Source organism: Camarhynchus parvulus, chromosome 8 (genome assembly GCF_901933205.1).
Source record: "Camarhynchus parvulus chromosome 8, STF_HiC, whole genome shotgun sequence".
NCBI classification, from domain to species: domain Eukaryota; kingdom Metazoa; phylum Chordata; class Aves; order Passeriformes; family Thraupidae; genus Camarhynchus; species Camarhynchus parvulus.
Genome location: NC_044578.1, coordinates 20,740,359 through 20,764,818, shown reverse-complemented (window position 1 = coordinate 20,764,818; position 24,460 = coordinate 20,740,359). Strand labels below are relative to the sequence as shown.

Sequence of the window (24,460 nt, the reverse complement as noted above, 5' to 3'; positions counted from 1 at the left end):
AAATACTTGGAAGCAGTATCAAAGCTTTTAAGTATTGGAACTTGCCGTGCAGTAAGTAATAATACAGTGGTGTAGAGCTGAAAATCTTGTTTATTTTTTTCTTTATTAGATACATTTACAACAACAGGTATGTATGATACAGTGATGCATACACAAAGCTACGTTGGAGGAAATAGCGTTTCTCTAGCTGTTAATCTATTTAATTAGATCTATAGCAATAGTGATTTCCTGACATTAATTTCATTCCCAGTTATATCTTTACAGAGCGGGTCTGGTTGTACATCCATCATTTTACACCCCGCCTGCTGTGCCTGAGCTTGCATTGCATTTAGCGCAGGTTCGTCTCGCAGCCGGGGCCCGTTCGCAGCCGGGGCCCGGGGCGGGGCCGCTGCTCCCCGGGGCGGGGCCCGGAGCCCGAACGGCGCCTCGGGCCCGGGCGGCGCCGCCGCGCTCGCTGCTCCGCGGTGCTTCCTGGGCGGAGCCGCGCCCGGCTGGGCACCGGAGGCGCCGGGCGGAGCGGGTGGCGGGGCGGCCCCGCAGCGGGTAAACACCGGGTGAGCGCCGGGAGCCCCGCGGCCCCTCAGGTACCGCGGGCGGCGAGCGGGGCTGCGGGCGGGCGGGCGCCGCTGGCCGGGGCCTGCGCGGTGTTGGGGCGGGGAGGGGTTGAGGGCTGCGTGTGGCGGCGGAGCCCCGTGTCGGGTGCGATGTGAAGGCGGAGAAGGCGGAGGAGAAGCGTGCGGAGCCGCTTCTCTATGGCCCTGGCGGCTCCTGCAGCTCGGGCGGCAGTGCCGGCCTGCGCCGGGCCGGAGCGGGGCCCGCGGCCTGCGGAGCCGCACCGAGGAGACCAGGCCGTGGCGCCGGACAGGGCAGGGATGTCCCTGCAGGGCTGGCCAAGGTGAGTTCTCCGTGACGGGCGTGCTGGCCCCTTCGTGAAGGAGTACTGGAAACCAAAGTTCATCAAGGAGGAATGTTAGCGTTGGCAGTGGTTCTCCAGGGGCAAGCTGCTGCACCCTTAGGAGCAGGATCTCTGAGGGAGCGCGAGGCATCGCTCTCTGAGGGAAACAAAGGGTAGTGGAACGGCAGGAGGTGGTGTGGCCTTGTTATTCTTAAAACAGTGAGGCCAAGGGGAACTAAGCCAAAGGAGTGACCCAAAAGGTGACCAAAACCTGAACGTGCTCCGTTAACTCGAAAATACGTATTGCTTTCCACACTCCAATGCGTGGTAATGAAGCAAGACGTGTGCATGCTTTAAAGTCACTCAAACTGTGCCTAAATATGAAATGTCATGAACTGAAACTCTACCTTTTATCCTCCCTCAAAAAAACTATAAAAGTATAGGTTAAGAGGGGTGGAGGTCAGAGGAGAAGACTCCACCTTTGTATCCTGGGTCTGTCGGCGGGCTGTGCCTCTTTCCTCCCCCTTAGGAATACCTGTTGGGTAAGGCTCGGACACCGAGTGCTCCCTCGGGGCATTCAGACTGCCAGCTGCTCTTTGCGATTGAGCTTTTAGTCGTCTCCCACTGTAACGTATTTTTTGTCAGTTTATTGCTCGTATTTTTTGTGTTCATGTGCTCCTGCAGACGGTGTGTTTATCACTGACAGTCCAGCGTTTCTGTTGCTCAGCAAATGACGGTGTTTTTCACCTGAGGGTTGTTGAGCGTTTCCAGACTGTGGTCTGGTCAGGGGAGTTTGTTGGACATACCAGACTCACGGTGTGTCTGTCACGCTGTTTGTGAGTCTGTGATTGTGGTGGTTCTTACTGAATGTGACTGGAGCCACAGTGCTGTGGCTGAAGTACAGGGCTCTGTGCTTCCCTTTTTAGTGCTGAATTGGCCATCCCTCAAAGCACAGCCACTCCCAGCCCCTCTGGTATCCGAGGAACGGCTGAAATGCAAGGGCAGTTTTTCTGCCAAGTCTTCCTATTAATGTGACAGTAAAATTTGCTTTACTGTTAGCACAGTGCCCTTGTGGTGAAGCCTGCTGGAGTTCTGCACTGTTTTATCATATTTAGCAATACTGAACTCTGTGCTACACCTGCTGATAACAAAGTCAGGGGTATTGATCCACTCATATAATACAGTTTAATTGTGCATATTGTTGTCAGCATTTTCCTTGGGAAAAATATGGAAGTGAGTTTAAACCTGCTTAGTGGAGAACTGAGTTTTTAAAAAGCTCAATTTTTTAGTTTTTTTCATGTAAGATTGTTTCATTTTTTTGATACAGCATGTTACACCCTGACCTAAATACCTGAATTTGTTGTTGTATTCAGTGATACAGGATGCTGTTTTCTTTGGTGGTGTGTGCAGTGATGCTGATAGGGAGCTGTAAAGCTCAAGAAGATGAATGGATTGACCCCACGGATATGCTCAATTATGATGCAGCATCAGGAACAATGAGAAGACCTTATAAGGTAGAGAAAGAAAGGGTGTGTGTCTCTCCCAAAAAGCTAAATGCTGCTGGAAGATTGCTTTTAAACTGTGACAGTAAATAATAATAGCAGTACTGTGTTTTTAAGGGCTTATTATGTTGTATCTGAATCCATACACAGAAAAGTCTTTGTATCCATGGTTAAAATTGCAAGGGGAAAAATAGTGTAATTAGCTCAGGACCTTTCCCTGGTGAGCTTCTGTTGCACTCAGATCAAGACATATCAAGCAGGCTTTTTGTATTTTCACAGGTGGTGCTTGATTTATGCAGGTTGTGGCAGCACAGGTTACTGCTCCGAGAAGTACTGGGTTAAGCAGCTCTTGCTAATTTCTCAAGTATAGTGTTAAATATCTTGAAAATCAGGTTCCTAAGTGATAAAAGTTGGGGGAGTTAATTATTGTATTTTATTTTAGTCCACCAGTTTCCCATTTCTTGTGTGGGACTGTTGTGAATTTTAAGGTGTTTTGTAATGCTGGGCCTCAGTTTTCAGAAGAAAGGTTGGACTAGGGATTGAGTGCTGTACTTTTAATGAATCATTAACACTGAAGAGAAGATGAACTAGGAAACAAATCAGTTCTAACAAGATGAATTTTCTCTGTCTTGTATGAGGAGCGGACCCTGAATACCATGAGGTGTGCGTTGGTTATCTTGTGCATGTGTGCACGCATGGCACTGTAAACTGGAGGTGGTTGTAAGGGCACCCTTGATTTTTGCCATTATTCAGCTTTCAAGGTTGGTTTTGCGGTCTTGAGTAATACTGTTTAAACACCACAGAGCATAATTTTCTGAAGCTTAAAAGATGTAGAGTGTGTTACTGCTCTCCACAGCTTTCCTCATCAACCTCCAACTTCTCCAGATCCACCTGATAGTCATTAGCATCCTTAAGATCCAGCAGCAAGCTTTGGAGCCCAACTGCTTCAGCTTTATATAAAAAAGTAGTAGCTTTATTGTTGTCTCCCACAAAAATAGAACTACATCTTAAACTAAAAAAAATTACTACTCCATCTTCTTGGGATTTCTTTTCTGTTCTGCAGAGAGTTTTTAGGTGGGCCGGCTCAAGCCCTCAGAACCAAACTTTGTTTCAGCATGAGTTCTCTGAGTCAGGTGCTGTTGTGCTTCCTCTTGGAGGCTTCCCTCAGGGTGCACACGTGGTTGGAAGCAGCGCTGCTCTGTGTCTGAGTAATGAGCAGAGAGCACAGAGTGCTCTGCAGTAGATAAAGGCAGGCAGCTCAGAATGGGGATTGTGTTTACCTGCAGTCCGGCTGGCAGTGTGGCCAGCTGGGCTGGGAATTCACCTGGCTGAAAGCTGCCCCTTTGCCTGCTGAGTCAGTTTTTAGCCAGTGCCATTATCTAATCTGATGCACTCTGTGGGTCAGCAGCACTCAAAGGAGGGGAAAGGGCAAGTAGGGGAGGACAAGCAAGACCTCACCTTTTGCATTTAGATAAACTCAAAGCAATTGTCCATCTGGAGCCTAAAATAACAGCAGAGAGGTAACTGCAGTGTCACTGGGAGAGTATTAGCAGCAAAGATCTGTACTCAGTTTTTAGCTCCTTTGCTCCTTCTAAAGTGATGTGACTGTAGAAGTGTAACAATGGGCATATTGGTCAAATTCTTGAATTCTGAAAATATGGTTTTCTTCTGTAATTTTAGCCAAACTATCATGACTCTGAGGAAGAGGCTGTGGATAAAGTCAGTACTGAAATCTCACGTTGTTCCAGGGTAGTAGATTCCTTGCAACACAAGGTTTGTTCTTCAGAATATTTTCCTGTGTTTTATAGTTTGTGCTTTCTGGTTATGCTCTTCTGGATAGTATCAAACAGGTGCATTGCTGGCATAATTTATTCTTCATGGAAGGGGAACCTCTAGGCAGAGGAGAGACCGCAGTTGGTTTGAATTAATTTTCAAGTTGTTGTTCTGCCTACAAAGGTCTGTTTCCTGACATGTTTTATAGTGCAAATGAAATCGATAGGAGCTAGGTGCTTCTGCCCAGTGGCAGCAGTTTGGAGGTGTGGTGCTGATTACCCCATGCTGTTCTCAAGCTGTCAGTCCTGTTAGATTTCAAGGGGTGGGTTGTGGGCACAGAGACCAGGGCCATGTGCAGAGCTGCAGATCTCAGGTGCTGCTGTCAGACCCCCTCCCAGGGTGTGGGGATGCTTGTGTGGCTCCTGGGGCCCTTCCTGCCCTCAGCCATTTGGATCCCCAATGGGATATGTGTCATTTTAATGTTGTTTTAGTTACTTTGATTTTTTTGCAGTTCCCTTTTTTTCCTGATGTAAACTTAAAATGTAAGGAGATCCAGATGTTTACATTTGTTTCTAATCTTACTAAAGTCAGGATTTGAATATTACTAGCAGATGTGATATCTCCAGTACTGGCCAGTCCCATGGAAAGTAGTATGTTCAGTAACTGTATATGCTTTTTATCTGGCAGACTAACCATGGAATCATTGCTAAACTAAAGAAATGTACCCCTGTTAGTCCTGAGTTAAATGTGTTGGTATATTTGGGGTTTTTTCTCTCCTATTCACTTGAGCAAAGTGAATAAAAGTGTCTTTTGCACAATTGCAGATTGCAGAGTGTGAGAAGAGGAATGCCAAATCACAGGAGAGCCGTAGCTTTTATATTTTTAAGCGATTCTTGAATAAAATTTTAAATGAAGCTGGAAAACTTGGCCTTGTAAGTATTTGAACGGTCATTTAAAAAATACTTAATTAAAATGAATTCATATTACTGCGTTATGTAGTTTTCACAGTTACCAAGCATTGAGTAATTACGCTGGTGTACTTTAAATGCAGTGAAGGGAACTGGATGGCAAAGGAAAAGATGACAGAAGTATGTGCATCCTGTACTGCTGAGGAGACACAGTTGTTGTTTGATCTGTAAAGTATCCAAAGGAGGGGTTGGTGAATTCAGTGTATCTTAGCATCTGTTGCTGGAATGCAGCTATAGGAACACCTTGTTCTGGTCACATTAATGGTTGGAAACTGGAAGGAGCCAGATTTGGGTTGTTTGTTGTAGACTTACAAGGCCTGTACTGTAGGTCTACCATGTTAACCTGCAGAGGGTGGAAGTGAGGACAGGTAATATGGGAGGAGTACAGAGAGATTGTCCAAGCAGGAGCAGGCATCAGGTTAACAAAACTAAAACCCAGACAAAATTAAACCCCTAAGGAAGGGGTGCTGTCAGGGGGACCCTGACAGGCTTGAGAGCTTGCTCCATGCAAAACTCATGAAGTTCAGTGAGACCAAGTGCAGGGTCCTGTACATGTGATAGGGCAATGCCAGGAAGAAGAACAGGCTTGGGTGGAGAATGGACTGGGACCGTCCCTCAGGAGAAAGACTTGGGAGTGCTGGAGAAGCTGGCAGTGTGAGCTTTTGGCCTAGAGCCAACTGCAGCCTGGGCTGCACCCGAAGCAGGGCAGGGAGGGGACTCTGCCCCTCTGCTCTCTGAGACCCAGCCTGCAGTGCTGTGTCCAGCTCTGGGGTGCCCAGGGTAGAGAAGAACATGGACCTATTGAAGCAAGTCCGGAGGAGAACACAGGGATGATCTCAGGGTGGAGCATCTCTCCTACAAAAACAGTCTGAGAGAGCTGAGGCTGTTCAGCCTGGGGAAGAGAAGGCTCTGGAGAGACCTTGGAGACCCTTTGAGTACCTCAAGGGGGGCCTATAAGAGGCACCTTTTACAGGGGTGTGCAATGCTAGGACAAGGGGGAATGGCTTTGAACTGAAAGAGAGGAGGTTTAGATTAGATACTGGGAAGAAATTCATTGTTCTGAGGGTTGTGAGGCACTGGAAGAAGTTGTCCAGAGAAGTTGTGGATGCCCCATCCCTGGAAGCATTCAAGGCCAGGCTGGATGGTGCTTTCAGCTGTGTGGTCTAGTGGGAGGTGTCCCTGACTATGAGGGTTGGAACTAGATTATCTTTAAGGTCCCTTCCAACCAAAACCATTCTGTGATTCTAACTATCAAGAAATAATAGCTTATTAGAGTTTCCATATAAGAATCACCTTGTTACTTTCTTTATGCAGTGATTTCAGCTGGGGTAGAGTGAATTTTCTTGCTGCTAGCTGGTGCAGGGCTGTGTTTTGGATTCAGTGTGAGTGCACTGTTGATAACACTCTGGTGTTTCAGTGGTTGCTCAGTGCTGCTCTCTCTAAGTCAAGGACTTCTCTGTGCTTGTGCCAGCCAGGAGGTGCAGGAGGAGCTGTGAGGGAGCATGGCCAGGACAGCTGAGCTGAGCTGGCCCCAGGGACACTGCAAACCATGGCTGCTGTGCCCAGCATGGGCTGGGGGAGCTGCCTGGGAGGGGCTGAGAGCTGCTGGAGGCAGCAATTGTACTGTGCAGCACTTGTTCTTCTGGGGTTTATTTCCTTCTTTCTCTCTTTTCATGACTAGTAGTATTATTGCCATCACATTTTATTTTGTTTGCTGTTCTTGCCTCAGCTCATGAGGTTTACCTTTTTTCTCATTCTCCTCCCCACCAGGAGGGATATTGGAGGGAGTGAGTGGCTGCATGATACTTTAGTTGTTGGCTGGGCACTTTATTATATTGTCTTTGGAGGTTTTGTTTATTCAGAGGTAGAGGAATTTAGTAATAAGCAAAATTGTTGTTAAATAAGGAACATTACATTTAGCAATGTAAAACTTCTTATTTTAGTGTTTAATAGTTTCTATCTGTATTATCCAGCTTTGACTGAGGCACACATAGTGTATATGTAATTATTACTTGTTAATGAGCACTGGTCCTGAAATTTTAGTAAAAAGTGAGATAGTTTATTTTTTTAGGATTTTTTTCTTTAGAATTGAAAGATTACAAACCAATTGAATTTGTTTTGGGTAGTTTAGATGAAGAAAAAGGTTATAGAATCATAGTGTGCCCCCTGTCCCATGTTTTCATCCTGCAGCCTGCTTCAGAAGGGTGCTGGTACAGAATGAATACGATAAGTTTTGGCCTATGGATGCATTTCTATTTCCAAATAAGCAGCTTTTAACCCTTGTTTTGCTTTGCTTTGAGTGCAGCCTGGCGAAGATGTGGGCCATGTCCATTATGATGCTGAGATCATTCTTACCAGGCAGACGTATTTGGAGATCCTCAGGTTTGTCAGTGAGGAAGCCTGGCAGCCAGGAGCCCTGGATGAGGCACTCGGTGATATTTTGGTCAATTTTAAGCACCATGATGAGGAAGCTTGGCGGTGGAGATTTGAAGACACCTTTGGAATTGATCTATATCATTTGCTTTGGGTAAGAGAATAAAGGCTGATTATTGCTTTTAATTGCTGTTTTCTTCAGTTTCTCTGTGCTAATCAATATTACCATCTTAACTCCGCAGATAAAGCAATTCTTTCCATCATACTTCTAGTGAGTCTTTTTCTTTATGGTTGCTGAAGGGTGTATTTGCTTTAAGAAGGAATTCAAGTTTTTTATTCCTGTGGTCATCTGTTCTCTATTGTACCTTTGGTTTGGGGCTTTTTTTCCTGGTGTGCTTTTTCTTTTCTTGAATTTTATACCTGTGCTACCAGACTCATTGTGCTCTAGCACTTTCTTACCACAAGAACTGACACCTCATGCATTATAGATCTTCCATGTTTGTCTCTTGTTCATATAGTTGCTGAAGCTGTTGGCTTCTCCAGGAGTTGGAATATATACTGAGAGAAGTATCTATTTAAACTCCTATAGGTCAGAGGCTTTTGCAGATTTTGTGGAAAAAATTGTATAGGGTGAGAGAGGAGAGTTGGGAATTATAAAGTGCTAAGCTGAAGATCTCTAATAAAGATGAAGCTTTCTGAAAAATCTTTACAATTCAGAATATGCCAGTGTTTTGTGCTGACATAATCTTGCAACTAGCCTGTCTAGATTTGAGGGGTCCCTGGAAGCCAAATGACAAAAGCAGGCTGTCAGTAACCTCTGATAGGGGTCCTTGGGTGGAAAGACACTGTGGAGTCCTTCTTTGAAGTCTTGCTGCTTTTACCCAAACTGTAACTTTGTCTCTCTGTGCAGGAGTTGGCAGCAGTTGTTCTGTGTTTCAGAGCAGGCACAAACTGCTCAAGCACTAGCTGACAACAATTTGATAATTTAGAAGTGTGGTCACTAATGTAACAATCATCCTAAGGAAGAAATAACTAAATATCACAAGAAACAAATGAGCAACTGCAATGTAAGGCTGTGACAGGGATGAATATTAGTACTGCCACAAAAGTGTTCTGCCTTGTGCTGCTCACATGGGCTGTGGAAGCAAGGAAGAACTCAGCTATTCTTTGTAAATTACATTAGTAAAAATAGAAGTTGGAAGTTTCTTCATGTGTACTGTCAGTAAGCTTGTGAAAGGTCCAAATATGGGTCATAATTTTTTCCTTTTTTTCAGCTACTCTTGTGCGTAGTGTGCATTGTGATTGTAATGGCTACAGAACTGAGGACCTATGTTTCCCGCTTTGTTCAGCTAAAATATGTTTTATTTCTGACTTTCCTCGTCAGTTTTGTATGGAATTGGTTTTACTTGTACACGGTAAGTTCTGTAATCTTAATGGCTTTTTGGCTTAGAACTGTACAGCTATGAGGGAGTTAAGGTTGTTTAGTTCCTTTGATTAGTTTACATACAGCTTTTAATTAACTGCAAAATAAAAAAAGGGATAAACATTTTCTTTTGCATGTTGATAGGTGTGTTAGATTAAAGAGCAAAAGAAACCCTGACAACTGCATTCTGCTGTAGAGGTGCACAAAATTCAGAGAGCACTAGAACTCTGATTTCACTACAGGGGCAAGGCAGATGTAACCTCTGACTAAAGCAGCTTGGTAGAAAAGGTATACAGAAATATATTCAGAGTTTTTTTCTTAAGGTTCCCTGGTAGAAACTGTGTTTCATGTGATAGACCAGATAAATGCCTCATTAATGGTGATTAAGTGGCTGATGGTACAATCACATCAGCTTTATTGAGGAGGAATTTAGGATACCAGATCAAAGCCCAGCCACAAAATCTGCCCTCACATCTTGTCAATCAGGATTGGACTGCAGTGTGTCAAATGCAGGGACAGCAGAGTGTTGGAGAGTGGCATGGCTCTGGCATGGGGTTGGAATCCATGCAGATGGCTTGGGTTGAGGCAGTGAAGAATGTTAGTTTTGCAACAGATGATTTGACCAAATTTTTATCTTTTGATTGTCAGTTGCAAACAGTAAGGTAAAACTATAATAAATACAGGTATTTCTTATGGGAATTATTTGGGGAAAAAAAAGAGGCTGTTTTAACTAGTTAATTGCATGACAGCTCTGTCTCTATTCCAGAAACATGTTAAGAAAAGATGTCATCAGTTTACTTTTGCCTATAACTTGTATCTTTGAATATTGTAGTCTGATCCTTTGACAATTGACTCCTTTTGGAGAATAACTTAGAGGTAGACATTATCTCAGGGGTTTTGTCCATTCCTAGAAGTTCTTAGAATTTAACTCCATTAAATTGTTTAGGTAGTAAACTTTTCTAAATACCTATTACATGAGGAATTGTCATTACAAGGGGACAGTGGGGAAGTTCCCATTTATGTGGGGAACTATCCCCAGGCTGCAGAGAGTAAGCAGGGCTAGCTGGGGAGCAGCACTCCTGGCTGCAGCACTCAGTGCATGTCCCTCCTGCTGTCCCTGCAGCTGGCCTTCGCTCAGCACCAGGCAGAGATGGCCAAGATGGGGCAGTTTGACAAGGTCTGTGCCGAGAAGCTGGAGTGGTATGGAAGTCTCATGGGTAAGCTCTTGTCTTGGTACTTTGCAGTAGTGGTTAAGATCACAAAATACCCATCCATAGTATCCCAGGATACTCAGATTTCTTCATGGGTAGTACAGGGAATTCTCCTCAATACATGATTACATGGTTTTACCCTTTTCCCGTCCCGTAAGACTTTGTTTTCTAGGCCTTGGGAGGAGAGCTGGCCCCAGCACTGTACTTGGGGTATGTCATGGTGTTACTTCTTTTTCTTGTAATTTACCTGTTTCCCCAGTACCATTCAGTGCCATTTACTAAAGACAGGCAGGCAGAGTTCAGGACAAGGATTTTTTTTCATGTATTACAGGTGTGAGTACAATGGATTTCAGGAATTGGATCTGTAATTGTTTATTCAGGTGTTACTATTTTACAGAGAAAGCTGATTTTTTTTATTAGCTGTTATTTCTATCCAGTGCCATAGCCGGTAGATGAAGGGTGGCAGCTCTTAGAGTGCTTGTTATGGTCTTCACTGTGTAATTTCTTGACTGTTGTTTTTGATTACATGTCAATGATTTATGTTCTGACTGCAGTAAAACCTAACTACAGAAACACTGATGTCATGAATCACTTGTTTATAATGTAAAGGTTCCCTTAAGAAGTAAGACTTCCTGCTTGTAACTAAAATAGACCCTTGAATCCAGCAAGCAAAGCAGACAATTTCAATCTCCCTGCAGACTGGCAGATGAGCAATAACACAAAATGATGCTGTGTCAGTAGCTGTGAACACAGTGTTCACAGCAAGTTCATAGTTTCCACAGATGAGACTTTTTTCCCTGAGGCTTCTGGGAACTGATCTCACCTAAAGAGCTTTCTTGATTATACATGGGAAAATTTCGGGTTCTTCTCTTTTCCAGCCTTCCCTCCCCTTCCTGCATCCCCTTGACTGGATACACTGTACTTACAAGCCAATCTCAGATGTGTAAAAATAAATCTGTTTTGAACTGCATCTAGAAGAGTTCTCTTCCATCTGTAACTGAAATGCTCCTTTCTGTATTGCTGCTGTGTCACAAAGTATCTTTTTAAGAAGTAGTAATAATATGTGTCTGCTTTGACTGCAGAATGGCTTAGAAGTACATGGACGTTTCAGGATGATCCCTGCAAGAAGTATTATGAAATTCTGCTTGTAAATCCTGTTTATATGGTTCCACCATCAAAGGTATGTGCCAAGCCTGAAGGGACTGCCAAGGCCTAGGTTGGTGTTTGTGTGACAACACTGGTTTTCTGTTTATTTTCTAGGCCTTGGCAGTAACTTTCACCAACTTTGTAACTGAGCCTTTGAAGGACATAGGACAAGGTATTGGTGAATTCATCAAGGCACTTATGAAGGAGATACCATTAATTCTGCAGGTTCCAGTGCTCATTACCATGGCTCTGGGTGTCCTGGTTTGTATACATTCATCTTACATTTAGAAGCTCAATTTTATTTTTTAAATATTAAATGTGTTTATATTTAAGTATTATCTATTATATGATGTATTTCTCATTTGTACAACTGAACAGATTTCTTAGCACAAACAAATTACTTCTGCAAGGGAATTTTTTCTTGACAAAGGCTTCATACTACAGTTGGTCTAGGAATTAAAAGAGCCGAGTTTTGTACTCAAACTGTATTCCTCTCCCACTCCCCAGGTGGGATATAGTAGCATTAAACTGCTTCAAATCTTAGGCTCTGTGACAGTTTATTGCACCTTAGTTCTCATTTCTTCCTTGAGTCATTACATTGTGATGTGTGTGGCTGGCATTTAACACGAAGGCATTGAGTTAGAACCTTAATGTAGCACTAACAATTAACTGCATCCAGCAGGCAGTTCCTGCAGTGTGGTCAGACTACAGAAAGCTTGAGCTGGAGCCATCCCCTTCACCTGACCTTTTCCTAAAGGGTCTTTCAGATATATGACAAGAAATCTGTGTGCAAAACCATAGGCTGCAGATATTTGGTGTTTTGCTCAGTTTGGGTTTTTTTTTCCTCTCCCCCAGACTTTTTGCTATGGTGCTGGATCATCAGTGTCTGCATTAAGATACTTAAGGGCTTCTCAGAAGAAGAGTCTTCCTCTGCCTCCTGGTGGGCAGGAGCCCATAGCCTTTGGGCAGTACGATGGGAGAAGAGCAGATGAGTACTACCTGCAGCAGCAGCCCTACGTGCACAGAGCCCACCAGGACAGAGGGGACGCTGCCACCAGGCCCCTGCCCAGGCTGAGAGCGGGCAATGGCAGCAGGAGCCAGGACACGGCACACGCCAGTGACCAGCTGGATGCACAGCAGGTACCAGAGGCCCACAGGGACAGATTTATACTCTTTATTGGGCCTATTTACATGTTCTGTTTCCTGAGGGAAAAAAATACCCATCATAGTTTGGGTGAGCCCTACCCCTTGAGCTGGGATGCACTTGAAACAGAAGGTGCTGTCACTTTTGATTGCCTAATTAATAGGTTATTACTGATTTCTTGCAGAACAGGTTGTACACTGAGTCTGAAGCTCATAGACTTGAAACTCTCCAAGCTGAAAACCTTACTGCAGAAGCTGCACTTGAGCAGCAAAAACAGGAGACAGGCAAAGTAGAGGGAGAGACTGGAGAAAACCTAGAAACCTGTGACCCTAATAAAAACCTAGAACAGAAAAGTTCTGCTGCAGAACCATGCAAAGAGAAGAAAGAGAGTGTTTTACATGACTCCAGGAAAGAGACTAAGGAAGACCCAGACTCTGCTGTAAGTTTTGTCTAATCTTTACTTGTCATGTACTTGATAATTCTGCTCTCGTTCTCAAGTGTAGAAGAGACAAGAACATCAGTGAGCTGTCAGGTGGGAATGTAAAATCTGGGAGAGGGTACTCTGGAGCCTGAAATAAAGGTGTTAAGTAAGGTGATACACCTCTAAGTGGCCAGAAAAACCCAGGCTTCTGGAGTGCTGCTGCTTGTTGGAAACCAGGTTTGTGTAGTAAGTTTTGAGTAACTCCCATAATGCTAATTCCCAGCTCAGATGTCTCAGGTATGTCTTTGGGTTTATGTTCTTTAAAATCAGTTTGCTTCTTGTCAGGTCAGTTTTAGGGCAGCTGATGGATTTGCTCCTGGTGTAATGATCTGCAGAGAGTGAGCACTTAATGTTGTAGCAGGCGGTTTTTAGGCAGCTCAGAGCTGAACAGGGCCAGGAGCAGGAGCTGCCCTGGGGATGGACATTCCAGTGGTTGTTCCCCAGAGCTCCCCCAGCCCAGCTCGTCCTTAGCCAGAGCTGGAGAGCAGCTGAGGTCAGGTACAGGAAGCAGCACCTGTGCATTTCTGTGGGTGGCACTGGAAATTGGGGTGCTGCAGGCACTGCCCCAGGCCCATGGCAGTTGGTGCCCAGTGCCCACCACCCCTGTGACTCCCTGGTGCATGGGCACGTATCACACAAGCTGTAGAGCAGCATGAGCAGCTGTTTCTTGAAAGTAAGTACTTCTTGAAAACTTTCTGCTGATTGCAGAACTGTTCTGAATTAATATGGGAAACAGTTAGCTAAATATTACCAAAAAACCATAATGCTTGAAAAAACTATTTTTTATTAAACAGAATTAAAACTAGGGTTTAATTTTTTTATAGAAATTATTGTTTCTTCCAAACTTTGTTTCTGCAAAGAGACTAAATACTAAAGCTATTTCTTCTCCTTTTTTAATTATTTTTTTTAAAAAAAGTATAAAAGAAAACAGAACTTTTTTTCAGGAAGTACAAATCAGGGGGGAAAATCAAATTTTCTTTAAAAAGAACATAAAAATTTAAGTCTTTCATTAGATTGAGACAGTGGTAGAATCCACTAATGAGCAACGAGAGAACTGACATAGAAAAAAAAGTTGTAATAATTTTGACAGACTAGAGGCAAATAAGAGGGAGACACAGTACCAGTACCTCAGACACTGCTCTGGAAGCAGCTGCCAAATGCAAGAGCAGGGGCAGCTCTGTAATTACTGCTCACCAGTGTGATGCTGCTGCTATTTCTGTGAAAAATCAGGAGAAAGGAGACAGAGCTACTGATTGTAGTCATCTTAAAAAAGGCAAGTGTGCTTTTCCAGAAAACCAGAATGACCCCTAGGATGCTGCTGTACATTCTTCTGGGGTCTTCAGCTGGAATTGGGTCCCTTTATAGCTGAGGGTAGGTGGACTCTCTGCTCATCCATTCTCTTCGCTTGTGAGCGCAAAATCAGGCTGAAAAAATCCTCATCTGGTACAGTGGGGCCTTTGGCAGCTCCTGGAGGAGCACATCTCTGATCATCCAGTCTGGAACCCTACAGACAGACCAAGCAATAAAAGCTGCATATTTACAGGAAGATATGGAGTAAGTGAACAATATTAAGTGAAAAACCTACTAAAAACTTTTGCTGGCAGATTTAAAGCTAGTAGAGAGATTTAATTTATAAGTTTTGTTTCACTTTAAACTTGCTTAATGAAATTATTGAGTCTAAGTGTAACTAAAATGGTTCCTTTGACCCACTTGTCCCATATGTCTGAAAATGACCCCCCCAGTTCAGTTGTTTGACATACTGCAAAATGAGATTTAAGTGGCCTTAGTTCAGAAGGAGATTTTTTAGCATTAGTACAGGGTGTTTCTGGTCTCGTACACCAGGAAGTATGGTTGTCTTCCTTCCCTTACACAGGGACTAAAAGATGGCTGCAGTGCTGTGAGATTTGGGGAGGCACTCCTTGAAGGCCCCTTGGCTCCACTCTGTGCAGCTGGGTACAGTTTAGTGCCAAGGTTCTAGAGCAGGTGGCAAACCCTGCTGGGCTGGGCTCTGCTCCCCAGCTGGGGAGTGGTGTTCCCACAGGAACAGCCTGCTGCTGGAGGGCAGTGTGGGCACAGGAGGGACAGCACAGCTTTCAGTGGTGGCTGGACCTGGGACAAGCACCCTTCAGACAAAAAGGCTCAAAGGCAGCAACCCTTCTGTGCTTGTTTAAAGCAGTCCATACTGATCAGAGGAGATTAAATATTTTTAAATTATTTTAAATATTTTTCCAGTCCTAAAAGAGAATATTTCTAGATTCTTTGCTTGACTCACAAGGTTCTATTAACAGAACATGGTATTTCAGCAGGCTGATGAGCACTGTCATGTAGACTCAATTCTAGGTGCTGCTTTCTCAGCCAGGCTACCATACTTACTGACCTTTGGAGAACTCAGCATCTGAATTTTGTATTTTTGGCTGCTTATCGACCAATCAGACAAACCAGCAAGTCTTTTTAATTCTATTTGGTCTAATTGGTATATGCACATGCTCTAATTGAAAATCAGTCACCTCACTTGTATATTGCTATAAACTATCATTTAAACTTAATCTTGTGGGAATGATGACCACTCTTACCACCAAAACCTGGATACTGAATTCTTTCAGTTGATAAATTAGGATTGCTGGTGTATCACGTGTCCTCCTTAGCAAGCCAGGTCTAAACCATTTTACATACTCCTTTCAATAGCCTCATTTGTTTTCTTCACTTTTTAGGCATTTCTTACTTCTAACAGTTATTGTGGTATAAATACCAAAATTATACTTACTAGACTGGATAATCAACAAAACCCCAACCCTCATCTTTTGTTCTCTTATGTTCCTCCTTATCTGTCAGATCAATACGTATCTTAAAACACAGTGGCTTCCTTACAGGAATGCAGTAGAGAAGTCCCAGAGGCAGAAGCTGAGGAGGTGTTAAGCCCTTACCTGGCATTTGATCAGTATATCGAAGAAGTCGTCATCCAGGTCGCCGTTGGCGCTGGCCCCGAGCTGGCCCAGCAGGGCGTGGCTGCGGCGCTGGCTCAGGCCGGGTAGCTGGCTCAGGCTGGCGCGCTGCTCGTCCAGGCGCCGGCTCTGCGAGCTCGCCAGCAGCTCCAGGAACTCGTCCGTGTGCGGGGACACCGCCGACGTGGAAAAGGCTGCCAGGACACACAGAACAGTTAGAGTTAGCCTAGGAGTAAATCCATTGCTGTACTGAGTCTTGTGTGCAAATACATTTTGAAAATAGTATTTGGCAAAAACTCGAGTCAAATACAGATTTTACTTTTAAAAAATTACATTTTATCATCGTTTTAGGTGGAGTAGAGGATGTTGCCACTGAAGGAGCTGGGAGTCTGTTCTTCTCCTGGAAGCAGCACCTCTGATCATCCATCCTGTTACTCTGGAACCGACTCAGCAGATCAAAGAACCCTTCATCTGCCATTGTCTCACGGCTGCTTTTCTGAAAAGGAGAAAATTTGGGGTATTTGACCTTTGAGTGCCTACAGCTGGGACAACTGCATCAGAGTTTCAGTCCAGTGATACACTTGATATTTACATCTCTGAAATTTATTAAACAAATTTTTTTAGTCAACCATTTCTATAGCCAGAGATCTATCCAAGGAGGAGATGCTAATGCTAGGGCAGCATTTTGGAGAGTGAAATATATTAGAAATGTCTCATTCTCTGAAATGGAAAGAAACAGTGCTCTGATCATGGTAAAATGGGAGTTCTTCCTCCTCAGCCGTTAATCCAACAAAACCCCAAATGCCCTTGAGAGAAAACAGAAACAAGACCAGCAATGAACAGTTGCCATTGTCTCCTCAGGTCTATGACCAAATGCCTCAGTTCTTTTCTTTTGAACTGACTTCTCTCAAGAGTGTAATAACCTAAAAAGTATGTCCGAAATATCTCCCACTGCCTGAATCAGGAAAATAGATTTTGCTAAATTTGGAGAAGTGGGGTCTAGCAGAGACTTAAGACCTCAGCTTGCAAATAAATAAAACTTAAAAAAAAACACCACAACTAAAATGTTTCAATAGTAGGAAAATGTTAAAGCTAGCACCACCCCTGAGAGAGCTGTAGAATGACACATTGTGCATCAGTGTTTAAATCAAGTTAAACTGAACAGGACAGCTGCAGGAAGGTATTTTCCACACTTCTGATCACACAAAGATGAGTAAAGGCTCACCACACCTACCCTCTGAGAGTTTGGAAGTCGATGATCAATGGAATTACTGGCATCCTGCAAAACTTTGGAGGTGGTGCCGTTTTTGTACTTTTTGCCTTTTAGTCGATTTACAAAATGAAGTTTTGCTGAAGTTTTGGCAACCAGTGGTTTCTGTTTAACAAGAATCTCACTGTTCCAGTTTGGAACCTAAGAAAACAAGAGTCAGGAAATTAAGCCTTCTGATTTTACTTACCAGTACTGTTACCTCTTACTTGCTGCTGCTTTTCCTCCCCAAAATGAAGCAGCTTTACACTATTTTGTTCTTGCAGCCACAAGGATGTATCCAAAGAGAGTGCCAGTGGTGACTTCAGCTGTACTGACTACGCATGCTTTGAGATTTTATTGATTAACATAACAGGCTTTGCCTCACCTGAAGAGACTGGAATTAGATATCCCAGTGTGGAGGGAAAAACAGCAATTTCAGTCTGCCACTGGAATCATTTAGGCAGAACTGCCAGCCCAGTATTGAAAGGCAGAATGTAAAAGAAATCTCATAGACTGATACAGGGATTTTAATCGGGAACTCCCACTGCCAAAAGATTTCTGAGCCTGGGGGGGGAGAAGTTGTTTTGCCTGTGACTCAGCTGTAACATTTCTGAAATAGCATCCTTACTCAAGATGGAGGTTGAAGCTTCTGATGGTTTGCAAGTTGGTTGAAATCTCAAAGTGAAAAACGGAGCATGTATTTTAAGTCCCTATAACATGACTGTAACCAAAGAAAAAGTGTTCAGAAGAGCTAAGCTAAAGCTCAGGAATTTTATTCTGAATTACTTCCATACTGCAACCTCAACCCATCTCTATAAAGAGATGAAAATTCCTTTGATGCTCATTACAGAACCCCATTCTTTCTCATTCATGCAGGGAATAAAGCAGGCTTCCCACAAGCCATTACAGCCATCACCTGTCACATGCTGTTACCTACATGACAGAAGTATTTTTTGTTAGTATTGTCAGACCTGCTGTTGTGGAGCTCCTGTGATCAACTAAATTAAAAAGGGAGGCAAGTGGCACATCAGCACACCCTCAGAAATGTTTCACTGCAATATCAGCAGCAGAACAGAAAGAAGCAAAGTGCCAACCTTTTCTGGTGTTAATTTCATAAGTTCCATGTTCTCCATACTGTAACGACGTCCTCTTGGTCTGCCACCTTCAAGAGACAAATTCATCTTTTTATTATTAAAATTTATGGTGTCACTTGACAAGCTGTGGCTGTACTCATCTAAGGTCCAAGACACAGACACAATTAGAACACATAAAGAAACTAAGCAGTACCCTGTGATTCACAATATAAATCCTCCAGAAAAGGAGGTGCTGAAGGGATCCAATACCTCAAGAACCTTTTTTAGCTGCGGGGGAGAAAACCAAGCAAAATTCCATACTCAACCCCAACTTAGTAAAGAACTCAAATGAGATTCTTTTTTAAATTCTCTGCTGGGAAACTACTTCAGAAAGAGGCACATACCATTCAAACTGTTTTCCACTGCATGGCTTTCTGCCATCATGGAGTTGTTTGTGCTGTAGCTTAATCCAAGAACCATTTGAAGATCTGAGAGATTAAGTCTGGCAGTGAGTTCTCCGCTTCTGTCTCCTACCTTCAAGCAAATAAAATAAGCAGTTGTATTACCTTAACAAATACTCACATGTGTAACTGTAAAGCAATACTTGTCCCATGACTTCTGAGAGAAAAAGGCTGAAAAGGTTTTCCTGCTTGAAGACTGAGAACATCTTTTTAAAGAAGTAACAACTAGCAGGTAATATAAAAAAGCCTGAAATAATTTCTGCTTGGCCACTAACTTGGGAGTCCATGATGCCATTTTTTGGCATTGTGAGTGGCGACACTAGGACTAAGGAGCTGACTGGCTGAAATAATCTGGAATCAGCTGTCTCTAGAATAATTGAAAATGCATTCCATCGCTCAAACTCAGATGCACAAACACACCTCCATAAAACCTCTGTGAGTGAGAGTAAAAACCAACAGCCAGCACAGTGGGAGTATGAAAATCATACCTCTCTTGAAATCTCCAGGTGCCTTTCTGCGAAATGGATGGCTTGGTCATGATTTCCCAGAGCAGTGTAAGCATTCCCCAAACTCCAGCATGCTCTTCCTTCCCCAATTCTGAAAACAACACACATTTGCAATTACACCTCTACCTGCTGAACACCAGAGGTCAGGTTTTCACAGTACTGCCAAAGTAATTTGCTGGGCTTAAAAAATGGAGGCAATCATCAGAGACCATGCTACCACCAACATATTAAATATTCTATTTAAGGAGTGTGATCTGGTTATAAATAAATATGAACAAATTTAATAAATGTTTTTAATTTTTAAGCTCAGAGCAAACAAGTTAGTTTTGTAAGCATGGGACATTTTATAACCTACTTTGCTCCTCCTCAGTTTGCATGACTTATTAGTCCTCTGTATTCTTATTGACTTAAGAACAGGTACATTTAAATGTTGCAAAAAATTATGGTTGCACCCAACACTATAAAAAAGGCCTCAGAAATCAGTACTGTAATATAAACATTACTTGCTGCTGTGTTATCCTCCTTCCCCCATCCCTTCCTGTATTATTAACTTGTGGACAAATAGAACACAGATTCTTATGAAAGTAGGATGAATTACTATAATGAACTCATGAAAGACAGATCTGCTTTTCCTTAATTTACACAGACTTGCTGACAGGAGATGATGTAGAAAGAGTCATTCATCAATTTGTCTTTCATCTCAGACTCATTAGCTGCAATACCATTATGAGTAATTTTCGTTCTCCATATGAAAACCAAAGCCCAGCACTGGGGGAATTCACATGAATGCAGCTGTCACATGGGGAACAATGCCAGTGGAGTTGAAGGTAACAGGATTTGCTCTGAGTGTCACACATACATGAAACAATCTCTTAGGGCTTACTTGTCATGTAGCTCCTGAGCAATCACAAGATGTTTGAGATGATAATCAATGGCTCTCTCATAGTCCTGGAGCAGAGTGTAGGTGTTCCCCAGGCTGTAGCAGGCCTGTGCTTCCACAGCTCTGTCCTTCAGCTGCCGAGCCAGCTGCAGCGTCCTCCTGCAGGAGAGGGTCAGAAACCACCACAAGGAAAAGCCTTCAGAAGTGCACATGCACAACTGAAAATCTGTTACACAACTTCAACAAATTGGGGCAGCAGGCTAGCAAATTATCGGCTAATAAATTACTATCTTGTAAACCCTTACAAGCTCACACTTGTAAAGCCTCCCTCCACTGCAACCTACTTCATTAGAGAGCAAGCTGATTCCTCAAACAGCATCATTTAATTTACTGCTCCATTAATAACTTGTAGGACTTTGCCTGAGGTTGCACTGTTTAATAGCAGTGTTACAATACCTACTTTCCCATTCAGCATGGGCAGGACAGGCCTATACTCACCAAGCCAGCTGAGCTGTGCTGGGCAAGAAGAATTTGAGGGCTCAGAGGGATCTGCTCAGTACTGAGGCTTTTCTCCCTAAGAACTGGTGTGCTCTGAAATCCCAGTCAGATGCTAATAACACCTGTACTGTATCTTTGCCAAGCTTTTACTTTCCCAGGTACAGCAGCAACTGCTTAGTGGTGCAGAGATCAAGACAAGTCTGGCTTGAAAATACAGACTAAAGATGTAAATTGATGTTGCTGTGCACCAGCTCTCTCAGCTGGTGAGCACACCTGAGGCAGCCACCCATCCCAGGGTAGGAAAGCTCCTCACATCATTCCAGAACTCACTAAGAGCTGAGACAGTAATGCCTGCTTCTAGAATAATGGCAATAAATGCCTAGCAGTGAAAGATGTCTGTCTACAGCACTGCAAAGTAACTAAAGTAGCAAAAGAGTTAAAAAAATAAAAAGCATTAATGCTGCCCCTCCCTTAAGAGAATCAGAATAGTTAAACAACAAAGGAAAAATTTCTTTGCTAAACAAATGGAAATTTCTCTAAAGTATGTGTTGAAGCAATGGCAGTTCCACAGTGAGCTACAGCATCAGGCACAACAGAAGTAAACTGTACAAGAGATCTAAATTGTGTTTGTCAGCAGTCACTCACCTGTAGTATTCAGCAGCAGTTTCAAATTCCCCCAGGAATATGTAGGCATTTCCAAGGTTGCTGTATGCTCTTCTTTCTGCTGATCTATCACCAAATTCTTTTGCAATTAGGAGACGCTTAAAATGCAAGAAAAGATTGCATTCTTTAGGTCAACAATGCTATGATAATATAAGAACAGCCAAACTTGAAGTTTGTGCCATTAAGATTTAAAACCTGCATTAAAAAGCTTGCAACAAGATCCAACACACAACACATGTACTAAAGGTCAGGAGCAACCTGATATTCTGCTAGAACAGAATTCATTACTAGCACATTGTTGTACCTGTTCATGGGCTAAAACCGCACTCCTGAAGTTGCCCAGAAGATAGTGTGTGTTCCCCAGATTTCCAAAGGCACGTCCTTGTGCTGCTCTGTCACCCAGCTCTGTTACTATTGACAGGTTTTCCCTGTTTTGGGGGAGAGTGAGAACGAGAATAGTGACTTTTAAAAGGTTTGGGTTTTTTCTCACAGTCATTGAAATACTAATTTCAAAAATTCTTATATAAAGGAAAAGGCAGAGATAATTCTACTTTGGCCTATTTTAATGGCCTTTAAATAACCATGAATCTGAGTAAGAAATACTTTCTGTGAGCTACCAAACTCCACTGCATTCTAACTCAAGCCAGTGCTCCCCTCTAGTTATACACACAGGTCCTGTTGTCTCAGCCTGGTTTGAAGAGTTCTGCTGGTTTCTAACTAAGGGTTGTCAGGTACAGTACAAGTGAGGGCAGGGTAAAAACCAGTGCATGTCTTGTTGGAAAGACAAACTGACAGGTACCTCTGTTCTGCAGAGAAGCATTCCACAGTTCAGCTCATGGCACTGCAGATCTCCCACATTCTAATGAACTACATGATCACATCCTCCCAGCCCCCAACACTCAAAGCTACTACTTACTCATAATACTTTGCAGCTTTCTGTAAAGCATTTTTCACATCATCTGGAAGTTCCCCTGGATCATGAGTCCCAGCATTAGCTACATTTTTCCCTTTGGAGTGATATACATTTCCCAGATTATACAGTGCTCTTGCTTCCCCAACCTGAACCAGAAGTAAAAGAAGGCATTAAAATTTCATGCTTCAAAGTCTTCTGTCACAACAACAATTTGTACAATCCACAGATGGGAAAAAAGTTCCTTAACTACTTGTCAATACCCACTCTGCCCATTCTGAACATGTTACCACCTACCCAGTCATAGCCCTCAATCCAACTGTTTTGCATACTACTTCTTTTTGAAGAGCAAGACACATTCTTGAGGTCAATTACCATTAAAAATTAAATTTAAAACAAAACCACCACAAAAAGGGTAATATTTAACCTGGACCTACAGTCTTCCAGGTACAAACAACTGTATTCCAACTAATAGATTCGTACTACCTAGAAGAAATAATTGAATATTCACTATTTCCCTCTGGAAGGTGCACATTCCTTACCAGTACCACAGGGTTCAGGAATGTGTGTTAGCACTTTACATCCAAATTCCTGCACAATTCTTACCTTATCATTAAGTTCTCTGGAAATATCCAGATGTCTCTGACAGCAAACGATAGCTTCTTCAAAATTGCCAAGTACCTTTAAGGTGTTGCCCAGGTTCCCACTGGCTTTAGCTTCTCCCAGTTGATCTCCAATTGTCCTAAAATAGCAGCAATTAAGTACCCAGAAAACAGTGTATCATTTAAACCAATGTATGGTAGAGAATTACATGAATTAATGAAAGAGACCACAACTATGTAAATGTAAATGTGTTCAGTTCATTTTGTATCTGAAATGCACTCAAACATTCAGTCTGTGGTTACAGACACCTCATTCTGTCACTGCTGTTTGGCCAGCTGCTGGTATTGATCATCTACTTAACATTTATCTTTTAAATTCACATCTTTTAAGAACGGAATAGAGAGAAAATTCTTAAAGATTATTTAGAAAGACAGTCCCAGCATTAGAAAGAGAGGTTTAACTGCATTTGTGTTTTACTTGACCACCACCTTTTAAGTAAAAATCTCCTTTAACTTCACAAGACACTCAACTATAAGGTTTAAGACTTACAGTCTCCTCTGTAGCTCGAGGCGCTACTTCATTTCTACATTTTAATGAGACTAAGGCAAGAGACTGCCTTAGTCAGTACTGCAAGAGACTGGGGGACAACACAACAAAACAAATGCCCCAAGATCACAGCACAGGAGCAGGGTAAGGCAGGGGGAAGAATAGATTTACGTCAAATTGATGTTAAGTACATTATATGCCTGGATCTATACAAATCAGTAAAAGTCAGATACACAAATAGCATCTGAAAGGGATAGGCTTTTAGATTTCACAGTATTACATTATGAGTTTTACACAGATAAACATTAGGGAGTTCTGTCTAGTAAACAAGAGCAGCTCAACAATACAGAGAACTACAAACACTGAGTTTTAGAAACATGAAAGGGTAAAGAAAGGGTGGATTTAAAGCAGCCATTTAATTATCCAGAAACCTGGTGAGGCCTCAGTCAGTTCTAGGATTATGGTGCTAGACCAAGTATTAGCTGCCAGGTTAGAGGGCACCCAAGTGACCTGCCAGGCCCCCAGCCCTGTGCCACACCACGTTCACTCATTAGCCAGTATTAATGCAGGGTTTGGCAGGACAGTGAGCAGTCAGCTGCTCGTGTCTCCCAGAATGGGATGGCATGGAGAACAATTACCTTGCGAGAGTTAAATCGTGGTGATGGTATTCCAAGGCCTTTGCATATTCCTGCAGGTAGAAATAGGCATTGCCCAGCTGGCTGTAAATAGCACTCAGGGTTCGTAAATCTTCAGTTCCAACCTGCACAGCAGCTTCAAAGAAAGACACCCCAGCCCGGCAATCTCCTGCCTTGCACAGGCGCTCGCCCTCCAGAGCCAGCTCCAGGCAGGAAGCCTCCATCCTGCACGGGGACAAAAAAGGCCAACAGTCACTCCAAATGTCACACTCTGTGCAGCACCTGAGCTCTGGACACAGCATTGTTTCACTCAGATGGCCTCTGTTTGTTTAGGAGAGGGAATCAGCAGCACACTACAACCAATGAGCTTTGCTTTAGAGTGTTACAGAAACCAAGGCTGAAATGGAAATTACAATTTCGATGGTGAGGAGCAAAATAACATTTCAACAAACAGCTACAATTTCTTATTTTTTCAGTCTCAGAGAGGAAACCAAACACTGCTTTGTCCCTAGGCAGCACTCAAAGGGTTCAAAAACAGTTTTCACCATCTAGGTAATTTCAGAAAAGTTACCTAGAAA

At 43.0% G+C, this 24,460-nt stretch overlaps 2 protein-coding genes across 8 annotated transcripts in view; one reads left to right on the top strand and one right to left on the bottom strand.

Annotated features, from left to right (window-relative positions):
• Nucleotides 1–448: 448 nt before the first annotated feature.
• CLCC1 (chloride channel CLIC like 1) lies at nt 449–16,489 on the top strand. Of its 6 annotated transcripts, none has more exons than XM_030953099.1 (12): nt 449–584; nt 2,269–2,409; nt 4,078–4,170; nt 4,995–5,102; nt 7,444–7,665; nt 8,786–8,926; nt 10,058–10,151; nt 11,228–11,325; nt 11,406–11,552; nt 12,147–12,431; nt 12,620–12,874; nt 16,210–16,489. In XM_030953099.1, the coding sequence occupies exons 2-12, from the start codon at nt 2,278–2,280 to the stop codon at nt 16,216–16,218; spliced, it is 1,584 nt and encodes a 527-aa protein (XP_030808959.1). In that variant the 5' UTR covers nt 449–584; nt 2,269–2,277; the 3' UTR covers nt 16,219–16,489. The 6 variants fall into 6 exon arrangements, with proteins under 6 accessions (XP_030808959.1, XP_030808955.1, XP_030808960.1 ...); XM_030953095.1 differs by having other exon boundaries at nt 2,269–2,424; XM_030953097.1 differs by having other exon boundaries at nt 470–543; nt 2,269–2,424.
• The window catches only part of GPSM2 (G protein signaling modulator 2), a 26,641-nt gene continuing 15,861 nt past the window's right edge, over nt 13,681–24,460 (bottom strand). For both annotated transcript variants that reach the window (XM_030953094.1, XM_030953093.1), the window contains 13 exons: nt 23,886–24,107; nt 22,705–22,840; nt 22,105–22,247; nt 21,493–21,616; nt 21,171–21,286; nt 20,031–20,186; nt 19,130–19,238; nt 18,585–18,714; nt 18,202–18,269; nt 17,093–17,269; nt 16,192–16,354; nt 15,841–16,052; nt 13,681–14,420 (listed from right to left, as the gene is read on the bottom strand). In XM_030953094.1, coding sequence (XP_030808954.1) covers nt 14,256–14,420; nt 15,841–16,052; nt 16,192–16,354; nt 17,093–17,269; nt 18,202–18,269; nt 18,585–18,714; nt 19,130–19,238; nt 20,031–20,186; nt 21,171–21,286; nt 21,493–21,616; nt 22,105–22,247; nt 22,705–22,840; nt 23,886–24,106 — 1,920 coding nt within the window. In that variant the 5' untranslated portion in view covers nt 24,107 and the 3' untranslated portion in view covers nt 13,681–14,255. The remainder of the gene's footprint in view (nt 14,421–15,840; nt 16,053–16,191; nt 16,355–17,092; nt 17,270–18,201; nt 18,270–18,584; nt 18,715–19,129; nt 19,239–20,030; nt 20,187–21,170; nt 21,287–21,492; nt 21,617–22,104; nt 22,248–22,704; nt 22,841–23,885; nt 24,108–24,460) is intronic.